The sequence below is a fragment of the Thermobia domestica genome, chromosome 5, assembly GCF_964235325.1.
Source record: "Thermobia domestica chromosome 5, izTheDome1.hap1.1, whole genome shotgun sequence".
Lineage (NCBI taxonomy): Eukaryota > Metazoa > Arthropoda > Insecta > Zygentoma > Lepismatidae > Thermobia > Thermobia domestica.
In genome coordinates this window covers 118218776-118237204 of record NC_137458.1, presented here as the reverse complement: position 1 = coordinate 118237204, position 18429 = coordinate 118218776, and the positions used below count along the sequence as shown (strand labels likewise).

At 36.6% G+C, this 18429-nt stretch overlaps 1 protein-coding gene across 2 annotated transcripts in view; it reads left to right on the top strand.

Annotated features, from left to right (window-relative positions):
• The window catches only part of Cka (Connector of kinase to AP-1), a 91743-nt gene that overhangs the window by 58290 nt on the left and 15024 nt on the right, over nt 1–18429 (top strand). The window contains exons 6-9 of one of the 2 annotated variants that reach the window (XM_081758974.1): nt 92–209; nt 5767–5915; nt 7549–7724; nt 14216–14385. In XM_081758974.1, the coding sequence (XP_081615100.1) occupies nt 92–209; nt 5767–5915; nt 7549–7724; nt 14216–14385 (613 nt within the window). Of the gene's footprint in view, nt 1–91; nt 228–5766; nt 5916–7548; nt 7725–14215; nt 14386–18429 lie in introns of both variants that reach the window. The other variant, XM_081758973.1, reaches the window with a different exon arrangement.

Genomic DNA, 18429 nt, shown 5'->3' with positions numbered 1-18429 from the left:
TTAAAGAGTATTTATAAAGGGGACAGAACTTCAGTACAAATTTGTATTATAATAATAATAGTTATTGATGATTGTGTATCTTTGCGTACAGGGCTTATTACTTCATGAAGGCGTAGCAGACGATGTAGATGCGGAAGCGGAGGAAGTTCTCAATGAATTAAACCTTTTAACTGAGTCAGAGGATGCTGCCGGGGATGTAAGGCAACAAGGTGATCCTTCTGAGTGGAGTAAGTTGTAGGGAAGAGAACATTTATAGGAACACAGGTTTCCTTGGTTAGAAAATTAAGAGTAATAATAGTATGTTAATGAAAGATACATTGAAAGGGGTACTGATGTTTAGTTCAGTAGTAGTTTTTAATAAAGACAGCAAGGTAGAACGGTAAAGCATACGTTTGTTTGTTGTACTGCTATGGGATTGTGACTTTCGGAAATCAGTCTTGAGGAATATTTGATATGAAAAATAGACAAAAAAACTTAAGATGGGAAATCACCTAACGAAGAATATCAATATTTCACCGTTAACTGCAGATGTTAAGATCTAGACGTCTAAAATAACCTGAATACGTTACTGCATTGAAAATAAAGAAACTTTTCGGTACGGTAAAATAATATTAGGATTAACTATAGATCTCAAAAAATGGGTAGTACGTAAAAATCCTGTCCGGATCGACTTAGGACTAGGTAGAATCCCATAGTTTGCTTCTGTTCCTGAGGTGGTAAATCTGTGGGTTCCTTAAACAATTGAGCGAGTTGAAATACGTGAATAATGTGATATCATTAAGGATAAAGACAGTCATTCAAATCTGAGTACCACACAGTAGACTTTACTCTCGTATAAACTCGAGCTAAAACCGAATCAAATTACAAGTAAAAAATGTCATGGTACATATTTTGTTCGGATACTCAGTTTTGATCACTAATGGCGTTTATTTAAGCGTACTAGTATACGTAGATCAAGCATGTTCAGACGTGCAGTACTCGAAAATTACTGAAAAGTTTGAAAGAGTTCTTAATTTTATGTCCAACTAATTTTAACAGTAATGATGGAACAGAAATTTAAAAGTACATGCGAGATCCTAAAACAAATACCGGGTTTGAGGTCTTTCGAAATATTTAAAAGAAAACACAATACAGACTCAATAATTTTATTTGTAGCAAAAAATGAAGACGAGTGGGAGATTTTAAAAAATAATTAATAATAAAAAAAACAATATTGGTACAGTATTAGTTGCCGTAAATGAAAAGAAATATCTGCACGAGTTGCAATTTTGCCTTCTCTAACAAAACTGGATAACTTGACCCCGCCATTTCACAATGTGCCACACTTGCACGTAACGAGCGATAAGCAACAAGTGGCAAAGTTTTTTTGTGCATACTTACCTTTAGCTTACAACGTTCAAGTGTGTCTTCAAATCTTGCAGCCTTAGTTCAACTCATTTCCCAACGTCATACAATGATGATATTTTGCACAGCGACGTAAGTCGGATGATGATACAATATCAGTATTCCATTGTTACTTTTATATTTTTCTCTACTTTGTTAAAGTTAGATCTCTTGTTTGACTTGAGATGGAAATCAGCCTTTTCGTATGCAGCCAACTTTAGTCTTGAGTAAAGCGGAACTATCTGCTACACAGGAGTTAACATTCACAAGTTCGAACAAAATGTCAGCATATTTGAAATAAAATATGTACCAATGTTACGCTCAACCCAGTGATCTATTCTTAGGTGAAGACACTATTTCATCCCAGAGAGGAATACAACAAGGTGATCCCCTGGGCCCAGCACTTTTTGCTATAACCATTCATTCCTTAGTGAAATCGATCAACACTGAATTAAACATTTGTTATTTGGATGATGGAACTATCGCTGATGAACCTGAAGTAGTTCTTTCAACTCTAGCACAAATAAATGAGAAGGCATCTGCACTTGGCCTATATTTAAATTTTTCAAAGTGTGAAGTTGGTTTTCTTGGGTCAGACGAAGCCAAGTTCGACCTATTATTTAAAAAAATTGACGAAACTGCCCCAGGAATACGTCTCCTAACTAACCAGGATGCTTGTCTTCTAGGCGCCGCTCTCACAAAGGAAGCTTTTACCAATGTCCTGTTAAGCAAAATATCGAAGTTAGAATATTTTTTGTCTCGACTCGCCTCGATTTCTGTCCATGCAACTTTTTCTTCTACGTGCCTCTTTGTCGATCCCTCGTTTAAACTACTTCTTACTATGTTTTCCTTCTTGGAATGAGACTCCATTACTGGAGAAATACGATCGTATCCTTAAAATGGGTCTGGAGTCAATTTTAAACTGCTCCTTAAGCGACGAATCTTGGCTTCAAGCATCCTTACCTGTGAGATTAGGGGGTCTTGGTATTCGACGATCCGTGGATATGGCGACTCCTTCCATTTTAGCGTCCTACCACGGATCTCTTCGTTTAGTCGAGGCTCTTCTTCCGCAAGGTTACCACCTAGACCCAGATGGAACAGTTCAAGAAGGCTCTACCAAATGGAAAAATTTAACAGATACAGATTTTCCAGAGATTAACAAAATAGGTTCTCAGGCATCTTGGTACACACCAATTGCAGCGCATTTTCATGAACTTCTCTTACAGTCAGTTATTGCTCCAGAGGATAAAGCCAGGATTCGTGCTGCCTCATCCCTACATGCTGGGGCATGGTTGAATGCATTACCCTCCCCACCATTAGGTCTTCATATGACTAATGAGGCATTTCGAATCTCTGTCGCCTTAAGATTAGGTGCAGATATTTGTGAGCCACATCGCTGTCCAGCTTGCGGGGATCAAGTTAACCAACGTGGCCTGCATGGCCTGTCATGCATGAAGAGCATGGGTAGACACGCTAGACACTCCTCTGTGAATGATATCATTTCACGAGCCCTTACCACAGCTGGAATTCCTTCAATACGTGAACCTTCAGGATGTTGTCGTTCAGATGGTAAACGACCTGATGGCATGACATTAGTTCCTTGATTGAAAGGCAAATCACTAGTATGGGACTTTACGTGTTCAGATACATTTGCCCATTCAAGTCTCCCTTTAGCTGTTATGAATGCTGGGGCTGTTGCTAGTCGTAGAGAAGTAGAAAAGCAAAGGAAATATAACAGCCTCCTTGATAAATTTATTTTTGCTCCAATTGCCATCGAGACTAGTGGTGCTTGGGATCTGCAAGCCTTGATTTTATTAGAGAAGTAGGCAGACGCATTTCTATCGTTACTGGAGATATTCGTTCAACATCTTTCTTAATACAACGCATATCTATTGCTATCCAACGTGGCAACGTGTCGTCGGTTCTTGGCACCTTACCACATGGAAAAGAATTAGATGAGATATTTCTTCTCTAACACAGAGGACAATACTGAACATTTGTACAACTGGACGACGTGCTATGCAAGTAGGGTGTGGTGTCATTGGATGGTGTGGAAAGGCAGGCAGTGACACTGGATGTGATGCCGTTGATAGGTGGTTTTCTACCCCTTCCTTTGGTTCGACTATCGAAATATGTTTCCTGTTGACTTAGTTATTTTTTCTTAATTGTTTCATAAATTTATTTAATAAATGTGCCATATTATTTAAAACATTTCATATATTATGTTTGAGCACTGTTGCAAATAAATTGAAATAAAATAATATTAAAAACATGCTTTCTTTTAAAAAATGTTAACAACCGAAATAAAACGAATCGTACTAAAAAGTAAAAATACTTGTTTTCAAGAAAATAGTATATAAATCAAGTGATTATGTGCGAGAGCGCTCCCCATGGTTTTCCTTTTAGTCATACATAAATAGAAAAATTTTAGAAAGTAATTTTCTTGAAATGTTTTGTTAAATTGTGTAGTTCGATTTATTTTATTTTGTTTGTTAATTTAGTACAACATTAATACAATCGCACTATTTAAGAGTATTTTAGTCAAAAAAAAAAAAAAATTCCATGCAAATTCAGCAAGGTGTAAGTATAAATTAAACAAAATCGTTAATAACCGACCAGCTCTCCTTGCCATGGTAACAATAGAAACAATACATTTAAAAGCTGCAACAAAGTCAAGAGTAGCAACAATGAAAATTGCAGAAATTCCTATGTATAATGCATATAGTAATAGGATATTATGCACATACTCAGCTGTGACCCTACACCATTTTCACCAAACCGAATTTCGTATCACAGACAGATGTGAATATGAGGACTAAAAGAAGCTCATTGTCGTATAATTCGCTCCGTAAAAAAAGTTTCCACTTTATTAATTCACTTTTATTACAATGTTTTCCTAAACAAATTATTTCACAATTAGTGTGCAGTCCTTGGCTTTTCGATGTAAAGATGAACAAATAGCGGAGCAACAATATATTCTAAATCATATATATATGTAACATAACAGAAAGAGAACATCATATCATTTGTTGTAAGAAGTACTTTTGAAAGTAGATAGCATATCCTTGACAAAAGCCCAGAACTTACAAAATTCTAACGCTTTTCTGGTTATTTGCCCCGTAGAAGATGACAACACAACTCTCCGAAAATTTAGCAGTACAACACATTAATAATAATAATAAAAAAACGTAAAGTATAAAAATATTTAATTGTCCTGAATACTTTCCAAGAAGCTCTGAAATAAACTTAGTGAAGAATTCACTTAACAGTACAGAAATTTCGGATTCCTATCAGCTATGATACACATTACATTACGTGTTACGTTACATGTGCTTATTTACAGGTATACAGATATGAAGTATAGTGATAACTAGTACATTCTTTTGATTATGTAAAAGAGAGAAACTCATCTTTCTAAATAGTACCCTCTTAAAGTAGATTGTAATCTTATTCTTTTCCTTTGTGCACTAACTGGGTCACCTGGCTCAGTTCACACTCAGCTGTAATCAGACTGAATAAGTTCCAAATTAAATTCGAAATATCCAAAAGATTGTCGAATCAACAGTCGATTAGATCGCACTGGTCTCCATTGGGTTGTTACTAAGAAAATGATTTAAAATTGAAAAGGTGTAATGTGTCGAGAAGTTCTGTAAATTAAGGTTTTTTAAGTTGCAGAGAAAAAATGTTTCTGACTTCTGAGTGTGAACCTCACATTTTCACAATGAGATATTAGTGGTTGGACACCAACGTTGTGAGGTGCTTACCAGTGTTGTGTGTCAAACAAAATACGAAGTATTTGTTAAGCGTAGTTGTCGAAAACAACTTTTTGTGCTGATCATTTTTCGCAGAGACTCGAATGCGAAAATTACCTGCAATGGCATTTTTCTTTAGAACGTAATCAGTAAATCTACCCTGTTACAATTCCTTACATATATTAATGCTAAGAGATCTTAAGATTTTTAGAAAGAAAAGCCTGGACCTTATAAAATCACCTTCTATAATGTGTTTACTTCTGATTTTTCTTCCTTTGTCTTGAAACTCATGTGTTATGGTAAAGAACAAGATTGAGGTCGCACCTCACTAAGTTAGCTTACCTTCAGCTGATACCTGCATTTTTTATTAGACATTGAAAAAAAAGCCTTTATATATACATACCTAGGTATATCAGTATATAAGTCAGATTGATAAAAATGTTAGTTTTCCTTTGATCATAATTGATTAGCTCCGAAATTAGCAGCCATTTTGTCTTAATCTTAGTTTAGTAATGAATACGAAATGATACAGAAGTTTTGAGTGGGGATTTTTCTGTATTACTATATTTGCTCTTGTTAAATTAAACTACTATGTAGAACTATATATACAATATGCGCTTTATTTTGACAGGGCTTCCTGCAGGAACGGGTCTGCCATTTGCACCAGGTGCACGGCAACAACTTGGAGGCTTGGGTGAAGAAGAGGGTCTCGATTCTACTTTGGGACTCGGAGAATTGGCTCAACTTACAGTTAACAATGAAGAAGAGACTGCTTACGATGTAAGTTAGTTTCTATGTAGTATCATTGAACGACGGTATTTAGAAGGTTACATGTGTGACATCTATATCAAGTAGTCACTGGCTACCAACAAGTGTGCTTTTTAACAGAAATGCACAATCTATGTGGTGTGCAATACAGTTACAATCAATAGGAACATATAGAGTTGTATCCAACGCTAGTCTCCGACTTAGCGTTATTCAGAAGAGGGAAGATTACATATAACATTTATTACACGAAGCTGAAATTTCTTTAAAATAATATAACAATCGAAGTGGCGGATAGCAAATAGTTACTAAGTGCCCGCCCAGAAAGACTGAGAGTTAATTAATACGACATAAATTAGGGCAATTTTATGGGTCAACCGTAGCAAATATTGCATCTTTTGTTACGGATAGATAAATACTTTATCTTCAGTTACTTTTATTTTAAATATATATATAATATTAATTTTACAACAATGCTATCAACAACAGTGCAAATAACAAAACCGATGGAGATTAATATCTGAGTGAATTTAGAATTAAACTTTAAGAGTGATTTCTAAATGGAATTATCATGAGGTTAAGCCTCAACTTCAGTGGTGGCGTTATTTCTCACAAACTCTGGATTTAATTTCACAACAAATTGAATAAATCAAACAGTTAGTTACTTGAGTCAATAGTTCCGATACAGAATGAACTGAGGTGCAGATATGAGTACCTACAGTATTATTTTCCCACTCGTTCACATATATTTAAACATTACAAATTAAAAAAGTATACACCTGCATAGACAAGGACTTCGTGGTTGAATTACAGTTAAATTTCTTTCTAGCTAGTCAAATACCACTGATAAACATCATACCTTTTTGTCGTATTAATATGACCAGAACTACCAGTTATTTTATTCACCCAGAAATTTGTGTATAGTATGTATGTATGGTGAAAAATGGAGCCATCATCGGTACTACTGTAAGAACGGTGATTATATCAACACAAGGTAACAATGTAAAAACTACTCAAACCTTCTGATGTTTCAAAAATGTTCGTATACAATATTCAGTTTGCTGTTCCGATCATTCTTCTATTTGAAGACTGTGCAGAATGGCAAAATAGCTGAAAGGGTAATCTTCTTAACACTCATCATGAATTTTACGCTTTTGTCTTCCTCCCTTTTTGTTTCTTTTCTTTCTTGCTTGCGAAAGAGTGTAGAAACGAAAGCAAAATGTGGATATCTCTAGTTGGTGTTTCTGGAAAAAAAGGAAAAGTTATTTTAGCCTCTGACTTATACTTTTCCAGGAAGAGAAACGTTCAAATTACGATAAATTCAGAGGAAACATTGGAGAGAACTAACTATTCTCTTTAATTTCTTTTGAATTACGTGAATTCCGTCAATCTTTGCTGTGATCTGTTAATACATAAAAGTTGAGATGTACGAGTCACTAGTCACATCAGCTGTAAAATTAGAGCTGTATTTTTAAAAATGTATAGTTGCCAACCTAAGTTACGATAGATGTAAAGATTGAGCTAAAACATACTTTTGTGTGGCATTGATTTTACGTATTTGTAGTGCTGTTAACAGTAATCTATTAATGTTAGTTACGTGATATGCATGTAATTAATGATTGTTTTAATGCTGGTGATGTATTTTCAGGTATCAACAACTAAGGAAGCATTTCGGAAAACATGGAATGCCAAATACACCTTACGGAGTCATTTCGATGCTGTGCGTGCTTTAGCATTCCATCCAGTTGAACCTGTTCTCATAACCGCCAGTGAAGACCATACATTGAAATTATGGAATTTGCAGAAAACTGTGCCTGCAAAAAAGTACGTTATATTTATTCGTAGATTTTCGAATAGTTCTTTTTAAACTACAGAACATTATTTGCTCTGTCGAGTAATTTCTTGTCATGTGCATAGAGAATTAATTAAGTTTTTATCTTCAATACAGTTTCTAAAAGCTGGACTGTTATTAACATGAAATTCTATGTGATGCTTTTACTTAAGGATGTTTTCAGTGCTATTGTGAATAAGTAATGTTCCAAACATTACGTCATTGAGATTATTAGTATGCCATTCAAGATGCATCATGTATATCAGAGGTTCATATAGTGAGAGTAAATGGCGACCACGAGGATATCACAGACTAAACTAAAGGATTACTTGGTTCTTAAGGCTAAGTGATCTGCGAGTAGGGGGGGGGGGGGTTCTGTAATCATTTAATTAGAGCTGAATGTGATATTCCTAGATGGATACATTGTCCGAGCTTCGAGTCTTAGACCAGACAGTAGTGAAATTTCGTTATTTATCTTTACGTCATACAGTTTTGTTTGATGAGGATTCGTAGAGTTACCCACAAGGAACGGATATGAACCTGTCATTTGGACATCCGAATCAGACCAAGTTCATTCGATAAACGTAACAAAAATATGTTCATGCACAAAAAATTACGTGCCATGGAAAAAGAGTAAGTCCCTGGGGCCCATTAAACTGTTAGTATAAAGAAAATCATACATCACTTTCGTATTGATAGACGGAATAGATATGAGGGAAAAGCTTGTACACCAATACACGCTTTCCCCTGATACCTATGTTGTCTATCAACACAAAATTTGGTACACACATTTCTTATCTCCTACAGTATTTTCCGATATACATTTGGATTGTGTGCTTTTACCCAGGGATACTCCAGATGGTGTCAAAGTTGATGAAAGGGATTTTTCTAGGTAATTTTCCCGACATTCTCCCAATTTTCCCTGTTCATGTACGTTATGGGCCTCAATACATAGCGCCTCTGGAAAGCTTGTTTCATGCTGAAGAGAATGAACTATAAACCATGACTTTCCAATGAACAGTGTTGATGCAATAGCTATTTCACTGCAAGTCTACGATTTTCGTTATATTAACAGGGTTAATAGGCCCCAGGGACTTACTCCGTTGTCCCCGCACCTAATATTTTGCTGGCTGTGACAGTCTTCAGCAAAACTATCAACAGAGAACAATACTTACCATCTTCTTTCCTAAACTTTAAATATTACGTTTCAAGTTGAAGTGTTAACTCATCTTTTGGTATGTTCAGAAAAGTGCATAGAGGGTAAGAATAATTACATGTAAAAGCATACCAAGTCCTAAGTATGAATTCTTTGAAATGCAGTACAGTAATTACACTAGGGTACGCCCAATATGTTTATAGATATGTTCTTCCTGTCATATACTGCGTGGAATCAGAGTGGCTAGTCAATAAATTATCAGCATACTTCTTCATTTTGTAAATGTATGTAAGGGCAGTTCGGTTTTTATGTTTATACAGGCAATGAGAAAGAGAGAATTTGTTTTTCCAGCAACAGTAAATAGATTTGAAGGTGTTAATGGAAAACTGACTTGAAAAGACGATGGAGGAAAGCATTTGATATTCCACTATTGTTGCGCGTAACGTTTACGAGAATATGTAACAATTGTGAGGCTAAAGTTATTGTAAGTGATGTGAAGAAAAGACGGTGCGACGGCAATGTGCGATTGAAGTATGAAAGCGTATTTATTATAAACTTTTTGACATTCTCGAAGAAGTCCATACAGTACTATTGGCAAAAATCGTGTGCAAGTAAAACAGTCCGTCGCATTTTAGTGTAAAGTGAAGGTCGTGCATTCCGAGGGTGCTTCGCACTTCAATGAAGACAACCCAAGAAGCGTCTTGAATTTTATAAGTGAATTGTGAATATGTGCAACAGTAATAAAGATTTTACTGATTCAGTTATGAGGTCTGATGGGGCAACTCGCGATAACTGTGTATACTGGGTGAATTGAATTATTCGTGTTATGCAAGATTGAGCAGTTAATCTTCTGAGTTAACAGTGTATCACCACTCACACGAGGATTGTTTTAGATACAAGGGCTTTGGTAGTATGTTGTTTTCAATATAACGCTTCGTTATATACAAGGAATGGATGAAAACAAATGGCAACATTGTTTTAATTCGTACCTGGTTTTATGCAAATATAGGCACACACCCAGAAGTCCAAAGTTGGGGGGAAGGAAGGGCTAGGTGTCCAATACGTTTACATTCTATTAAACCGGTGTTATTTTGCACCCGAAGAGACGATAAGTAGTTAAATATATTTGGGTAAATAGATTTAGAAAGAAAAGGGGGGGAAAAAAGCTGTACCAAAAACGGACGGGAAAGAAGAAAAGGGACTGGCATCCACCTAGGTTTAGTCATTGCTCTGTCGTTATTCATCCCAGTGAAGACGCAGTCTCTAGCTCTTCAAAATAATTTGATTTTTATTTATTTTACCTTACTCTAATTTTAATTTTTATGTTACATTTGAACATTTACAGGAATCAGGATTAGGGGCATTTATTGTCTCCTGAATGCATATATTTTGATCACTAAATATTGTGCATGTCCTTCCTTCAAACCACTGTTGTAGTCCATACAAGAAATTACTAGTGCACTACATATTTACGAGACAAAAAAAGGAGAGAGATTAGGTATAAGTTGAAATCTTTAGTCTACATAAATAATTTTTATTTTGAAAAGTATAGTTTTATTTAAGAAATTGTGCAAATGTGTACATTATTGAGATTTTTTTTTTTGGGGGGGGGGGCTCCGGACCCGATGGATCCCTCGCATGGGTACATCCTTGCTTCAGTGTAATCACCTCCTATCTCTATCGCTTTCTGCCACACGTGTGGAAGGCATTGTACACGGTCAGCGTGTCAATCTTTGTCAATGACCCGTAGGAAGCGCCATGTGGTAAGGATGATGATTTCTCTTCTCTTTTGACTGAATAACACAGTTGTTACCATTCGCCACACTTAATAGAGCTCCTCCGTGGCTAAGCGGTTAGCGTACGCGCCTTTGGCGTGGGAGACCCGGGTTCGATTCCCGGCGGGAGCTCATGTGGTTCGAATTCCACGTTAATCAGTAGGTCCACGTCTCATATAGCCTCGCTGCTGAAAGGGACGCTAAACGAAAATCAACTCAACTCGCCACACTTAATCTATCACATTCTTTTATCAGCTACAAAACTCTTGTAGTGCTAAGAGACAGTCCTCTGACATGAGAGCATTGCTACCACTACTTTTTATCCAATCTGTGTATAAATATTACCTCTTTATTGTCATTACACTACCTTTCACATATTAACCGTAATATTCCCCATTTATTTTCTTTGAACGCATGTCGAGTTTCTATATATCACGCTCCATCAATACCTGTTTACCAGCTTTCATCTTTATTTATCTACACACACAACGCGTCTTGATTTGCCAATTCACTAATACCCTACAGCGTTACAGCAACATTTATCAACGACGTGTCAAAAAAAAAAAAAAAAAAACCTTGAAAATAGATACACGGTGTCGAATGTCCACCCAGTTCTTTAAATTTTACACCGTTAGATTTCTTTTCAGCGTGGAGTACCTTTGAAGAATAGTGTGTACGCCACTAGTCTGGTGACCTTCGGTGACGAAATATGTGATGACGACCTCTCTGTTTTCCTTCCTGTGGAGAGCTCCTTGTGGCCAAGCGTTTAGCGTATGCGTCTGAGGCGTGGAAGGTCAGAGTTCGATTTCCGACGGGAGCTCATGTGGTTCGGATTCTATGTTAAGCTGTAGATATGTCTCATATAGCCTCGCTACTGAAACAGTAAATTCCAAATCAAATCAACTTTCCTATGGAAACTACATTTGCCGTTCGTCGACCTATAGTACAATATTATATTGGTGGCAATGGCGGACATAGTAAACATCTCTGTGCGGTATGAAACACACACACACACACACAAATCATATTTGTAATTGTTAGTGTTCCTATTGTTACGATTAGAGAATCAATAGACTATTTTGAGATTCCAATTATGTATTTATTTTTATTTATTTATTTATTTATTTATTTATTTATTTATTTATTTATTTATTGAACAAATTCCCAGATACAGCATAACTTCGCCATTTTACACAGGGAAATGTTAACAAAAGAAAAAAACAATACAACAATAACAACAACACAGAACAATGTCAAAAAAAGAGTGTAAAAGTAATATTCCGTCAAAACTCGTTTAATTGCTCTTTCAAACACCAGGTAGCTTGAAAAAAATTCCAAATCAGTTGTTACTTAACAGTTTGGTATTCTGTAAGAAAGAGAAATTCTGTATAATTGCCAACCTAGGACGGGCAAGATGGAATAGGTGGGTATTCCGGGTGATGCGGGAAGGGATACGTAAGGATAGTTCCTGAAGTAATATTTCCGATCTTAAGTTTTCATTAACTATTTTATGAAGATATTTCAAGTCAGAAATAATTCTGCGTACTTCCGGAGTCTGGATATTAAGATGTCGCAAGAGTTCCTTCTTAAATAATATTCGAAGTGCTGGAACACGAAAACGGACTATAGCGATAAAGAAATTAAGAATAGAATCAAGTCTGGAGAGATGTGTAGGTGCTGTCATGGCCCATATGGGAGAGCAGTATTCGATCTTGGGCGCTATTAAAGTTCTATAAAAAGTTGCTAATGACGAAACTGCGTATCTTCCCAAGATCGATAAAGAAGTCCCAACATGCACATTGAATTCTTAAGTATTGAGGAGATGTGGTCAGAGAATGAGAGTTTTGAATCAAAGATGACACCAAGATTATTATGACTTAGCAGAATTTGTGATAGGGGAATCATTGACATGGTATGTGGAGGGAACAGGAGACTTTTTCAAAGTAATAGTAATACTGTCACATTTCTTACTGTTGAGTTTCAAGTGCCACATTTCACACCAGCTTATGAGGTAATTTATGTCTTCCTGTAGAGCAATTGTGTCATGGAGACACGATATTTCTCTGTATAACTTAAAACCGTCAGCAAAAAGCAGAAGACCACTAGGTTGAGCTGATAAGTGCGTGTAGAGATCATCCATATACAGGACAAATAGTAGAGGCCCAAGTACACTCCCCTGAGGCACCCCTGAAATCACGGGTTGGGAGTTAGAAGTCGCCCCTGAAAGAACAACTCTCTGTTTACGGTCCTTCAAGTAGCTGGTGATTAAAGAGAGAAATTTGTCGTGTACATTGAATCTATTGGAGAGCTTATGAAGAAGATGAATGTGACTGACAGAATCAAGGGCCTTCGAGAAATCAAAGTAGATAACATCTAATTGAGTATTGTTATTCATACATTTGACTGCACAGGAAAGAAGAGTACTTAAGTTTGTGAGACTTGAGCTTCTCGGTAGAAAGCCGTGGAGAGAACTGTGGATGTAAGGTGAGGTGAATTTAAATAGCCTGTCTTTATTTTTTCGCAGATAATTGATATTTCAGAAAGAAGAGATATTGGCCTATAGGAGTAAACAAGCAAACTAACTCTATGGCCTATGGAACCCGAGGGTTCAATTGCGCATTCACAAAAGCTCTCTGTTGACTTCTATCCTTAGCCAATTGGATCCAGTTTCTACTCTGTATTTCTGTTTGTGCGAGATCTTAATATTGTCTTTCCATCTGCACTTAGGTCTTCCTAATGGTCTTTTTCCGATTGGGTTTCCAGTTAAAATATTGAAAATGTTCCTACTTTCTTCAGTTCTTTCTACATTACCTGCCTACCTGAGCCTCCTACACTTAACGACCCTAACAATATTAAGTAAACCGTATAAATTATGCATTTCCTCGTTATTAAGTTTTCGCCGTTCGCGTCCCTCTTGAATCTGAATATTCGCCTCAGGATTTTGTTTTGTACACTTTTAATCTGTGTTGTTCTTCCCTCAAAGTAAGCGATCATGTTCCGCAGCCATACAGCACAACAAGTATAATTATCGATTTGTATATTTTAAGCTTCAAATTTCTACAGAATCCACGAGGATGAACGAGTTTGGAGTGAATAACAACACGAATTCCCTACTTTCTGTTGACATCTAATTTCTTCTTGGATGTGGTTTTGGTCTGTTAATATTGGTCCCAGGTATTGGAAAATGTCTACTTTATCCAAAGTATTGATTGATATTTTAATGTATGCACAGTTTGCAGTATTACGGTAACGACGAAATTCCATTTATTTCGACAACGAATAAACCAACAAAAATAAAGAGTGCCTTATGGCGAGTCTACAATATACTAAAAATATTTACTCTTCTTTTTTTATATATGTTCATTTGGGATAGAAAGGGAAAAAATATTCTGCAATTTTGTCTGCCACAATCAATGTGAAAGTAGGTAGTTCAGTATTTATAGTGTCACTATTGTTTCTTCTTCATTGGTTTATATTAATGGTAAAATAATTCAGCTGACTGAAGTAACTAATAATGTGGGTTTTTAATATAGAAACACTAATTTTGTTACAGATCTGCCTCATTAGATGTGGAACCCTTGTACACATTTCGATCACATTCAGGTCCTGTGTTTTGTCTAGCGATGAGTGCAAGTGGAGAACAGTGTTATAGTGGTGGTATGGATGGAGCTATACACTGCTGGAATCTACCCAGTGCCAACATAGATCCGTACGATTCGTTCGGTGAGTCAGACATTAACTTTATTTGCCTAAAAAATAAAAAAGTTCGAATAAAATTATTTTATGAAAGCATATTCTGTGACACCTGGCGTGTGATAACATAATAGGATTAGGATCCAAATTGCCAAATTCACACTTACCTTTGTGACTCATGTGTTCTTCTGAAGTCTAAGTATCTTCTTCTAGAGGTTATAAGTGTGCGACAATACATAGAAACATTTACATATGTCAGTCAAATGCTTGCCATTTGTAATGAATGTTCAGTTCAGTATCCTCTATGCATTTCACATACATCCTTGATTGATTGATGTGTTTACTCGGGACAGCAGCGCCGAGACTGTTTATTTCCGTCACGACAAAACCAGTGACCGACATAGGTTCGAATTAAAAGGACTAACAAATTAAAAATTAATCAAAAGTAGACTTGAAGAAAATGTAAATCGAATAAAATCTTCATAAAAAGATAGAATAAAACAAAATAATTAAAAAAAATAGACAGAAGTCATGAAAAAACTAATAGAATAAAACATACGAAACCTGTAACAAGAAAAATGTAAATAAAAGAATACTAATCATAATAATAATAAAACAGATAAAGACAAAAAAGAAAAGCCTCAGAGAACATTAACTTTTTCCTCACCAATAAAAATGAGAATAAGATCATTAAAAACAGTTATTCTCCAAAACCTGACTAACATTATCAGCCAGTCCTAAATGTTTCCTGTAGTCTCAATATTCCGGCACGTCTCCCAGAATGTGCTGAATACTCAGTGGAACGATATATTCTTTGCAATATTGAAAGTTACCTCTACGCACTAAATATAGATGTCTGAGATAAGTGTCCGATGCGCAAGCACGCAAGAATCTCTTCACCTTCAAAAATATGTCAAGTACGAGAGCATGCAGAGCGGAGTAAGAATTGTGAGGTGCTCGTATCTTTTATAAGCCCTTGTATATTTCTGTTATTTCGTTGTTTTAAAACTTAAATTGATAGTGTTATTATAGAGTTTTTTGATGTATGTACTCCCAAGTGTTAATTTTAAACATCTTTTGTCGTTCCAGTTTCTCAGTTTTAAAATTCAGAAACGGATAGTTAGCGTTCCTTTTCTAATCTGAATATTAGATAATAGATGTAAATGTAATCTTCAGCCCCTTTGTGACTAACGCGTCATTCTTTTATTAATTACTAGCTGTAAGCACCCGTTGTATCCGGGTCTTAATTCAGAACCTGGATAAAAAGAGACAAAAGAATATCCTTAAAGGATTTCCTCACTACCATTCCGTTCCCTGGTATTTAGCCTCTGCTATTTATGTAAGCCCACACAACCGAAAGGAACTCCTGTGAGTTGCGTACAGGCAAGTCGTTCTCAGAAACCTGATAAACTTGCATACATTTTCACACACATATATATCCCGACCGAAAATCGAATAAAACTACTTTGTACGTACTTATACCTGTGGTGAATATCCATCTTGTACAAAAGAGTTCACGGTGGCTCAATGGTAGAGCGCTAACCTCCAGTGCGTGGAGTCTTTGGTTCGATCCCCGGCCAAGTAAGTTTGTGATGGACAACATCGTGTCCGTGGGTTTTCTCGGGGTACTTCCATTTCCTCCCACTTCCTCATTCCACCAATTATTCCATCATTCACTTGCCTTAACCCTTTTAAATTCTTGCCTTTTTCGGCGTTTTTCTTGAGTCTCAGATAAACAGCGACAGTGTCATCCCTATTTATCCTAGGATCATGGTTTATACCTCGTTTTTCTCAGAATGGAACAACCTTTCAAACGGTACCACTTACATGTCCCTATAATATGCCAGAAGGGAATTATTTGAGGGAAAATCGGGATTTTTTTACAAAAAAAAAAAAAAAACTTCTTCAAAGTTTGAGACCCCTGAGGCCCTACCGGGTCTGCGCACAAACCTCCAAAAATTTGGAAAAATACTACGTAGTGTACTGATTACTTGTGACAAATTCGAAATTCCTGTCTTCAATAGTAAGGGCGGGAAAATTTTTTACCCATTTTGAGAAAGCATCAAAAAACGCCCAAAATTTTCCTAACATGCACCCTACAAATTTAAAAAAAAATTCTGACACGCCCCTAATGATCGTAAAATTATGGTTCATACGTCGTTTTCTTCAGAATGGAGTAGCCTTTCAGATGGTATCACCCGCATGTCCCTTGGACATCCTTAAGGAGGGAAAAATTGAGGAAAATAGGGATTTTTGCTGAAAAAATCCCTTTTTCCCCGGTTTCGAGCCCTCTGGCGCGACCCTGGGTAAACATAGAGATCCAGAAATCACTTTCAAAATACTACGTAGTATACTAACTGCTTGTGCCAAATACCAATCTCCTATCTTCAACACTAAGGACGGGAAAATTATTTTCCTCTTCTGCGAATATTCCCAGAATGTCCCAGAATACCCTATATAAATTTCAAAAATTTCTTGACACTTCTCTAATTATCGTAAGATCACGATTCATACACCATTCTCTTCAGAATAGAGCCATCTTCCAGATTGTATTAACCTCATGTCCCTCGGACGTCCCGAAAGAAGGACAAATTGAGTAAATAGGGATTTTTGCCGAAAAATCCTTTTTTTTCGTTTTCGGGCCCTCTGGTGCGGCCCTGGGTAAACATAGAGATCTGGAAATAACTTTCAAAAATACTACGTAGTGTACTAATTACTTGTGCTAAACACCAATTTCCTATCTTCAATACTAAGGACGGGGCGGGAAAAATATTTTCCTCTTCTGTGAATATTTCCGAAATTTCCCAAGGATACTATACAAACTTAAAAAATTTCCTGACACGTCCCTAATTATCGTACGATGATGATTCATACGTCATTCTCTTCAGAATCGAGTAGGCTTTCAGAAAGTACCACTCAAACGTCCCTATTATGTAGCTGAGCGGAGCAAGAATCGCGAAAGTGGGATTTTTGGTCAAAAAATATCCCTTATTTACCCTTTTGTCTCTTTGACCCCCCCCCCTTCTGTGCTGACGAAGAGATCTGAAAAAATTCTCATAAAAACTAATGGTCCACTGATTGTTTAGAGAAAATGTTAGGATTCTAGGATTAAAGAGAAGCTCACCAAAAAATGTTGAAGTTAAACCTCAGTAAAAAAAAAAGGGAATTTGTAAATTGATGACGTCATACCCCCTATGTTCTGACGCTCGGAAGCGTATAGACCCTTTCAAGGCTTTCTTGAATGCCTCCTGTCTTGGAAAATAGAAAAAACCGGAACTAAATAGCATTCTTAGTTCTCTTTTAATCGAATCTTTAAGACACTACAATATCGGTCGAAAACGACCGAAAAAACTTAAAAGGGTTAATCATTGTGTCCCCGAGCCTAAAGGGCATAATCGTGGGACGTTACACTGAAAGATTTCATTTCTATTCATCTTGTATAAAATTTGATGGCTTTAGACGACTCCTTTCTCTATGAAGAGCTACTGATACATTATTTTATTGTTGAAGATAGATTGTTTTCTTCTATTAGTATTGATTTAGCAAAAAATATTGTGAATAATTTTATCATGCGTTCATTACATGCAATGAGGATGCAAAAGAAATGTCCTCTATATAAAAAACAAATGTCCTTTATAAGTAATTAGCATAATTACGAGGGTAAGTCAACTGAAAACCATAAAAGTAGAAATAAAAATCCGCATATGGCGCCAGTGAGCTGTAAGTTGGCATGCCTCTTTACGATAGTATGCCGGATGTCTCCTAGGTGGCAGCAGCCGGCAGATGCACAAACACCGGCGCAACAACAGTTCCAAAATGGCAGCCCCACTAGCCACATGCACCAGCGAGGAGCAGCGTTCTGTGATTCGGTTTTTTCGAAGTAAAGGTGTGAAACCGATTGACATTTTTAGGCGAATGAAGGTTCAGGATGGAGATGCGTGTTTGTCACAGCCACAAATCTATGAATGGTGCCGGAAATTTGCAAATGGTGTTACGTCTGTGGCCGATGCTCCACGCCCCGGCCAGGCTCGGCGCGTAGTGACTCCAGAGACCATTGCAGCCGTTGAAGCCATC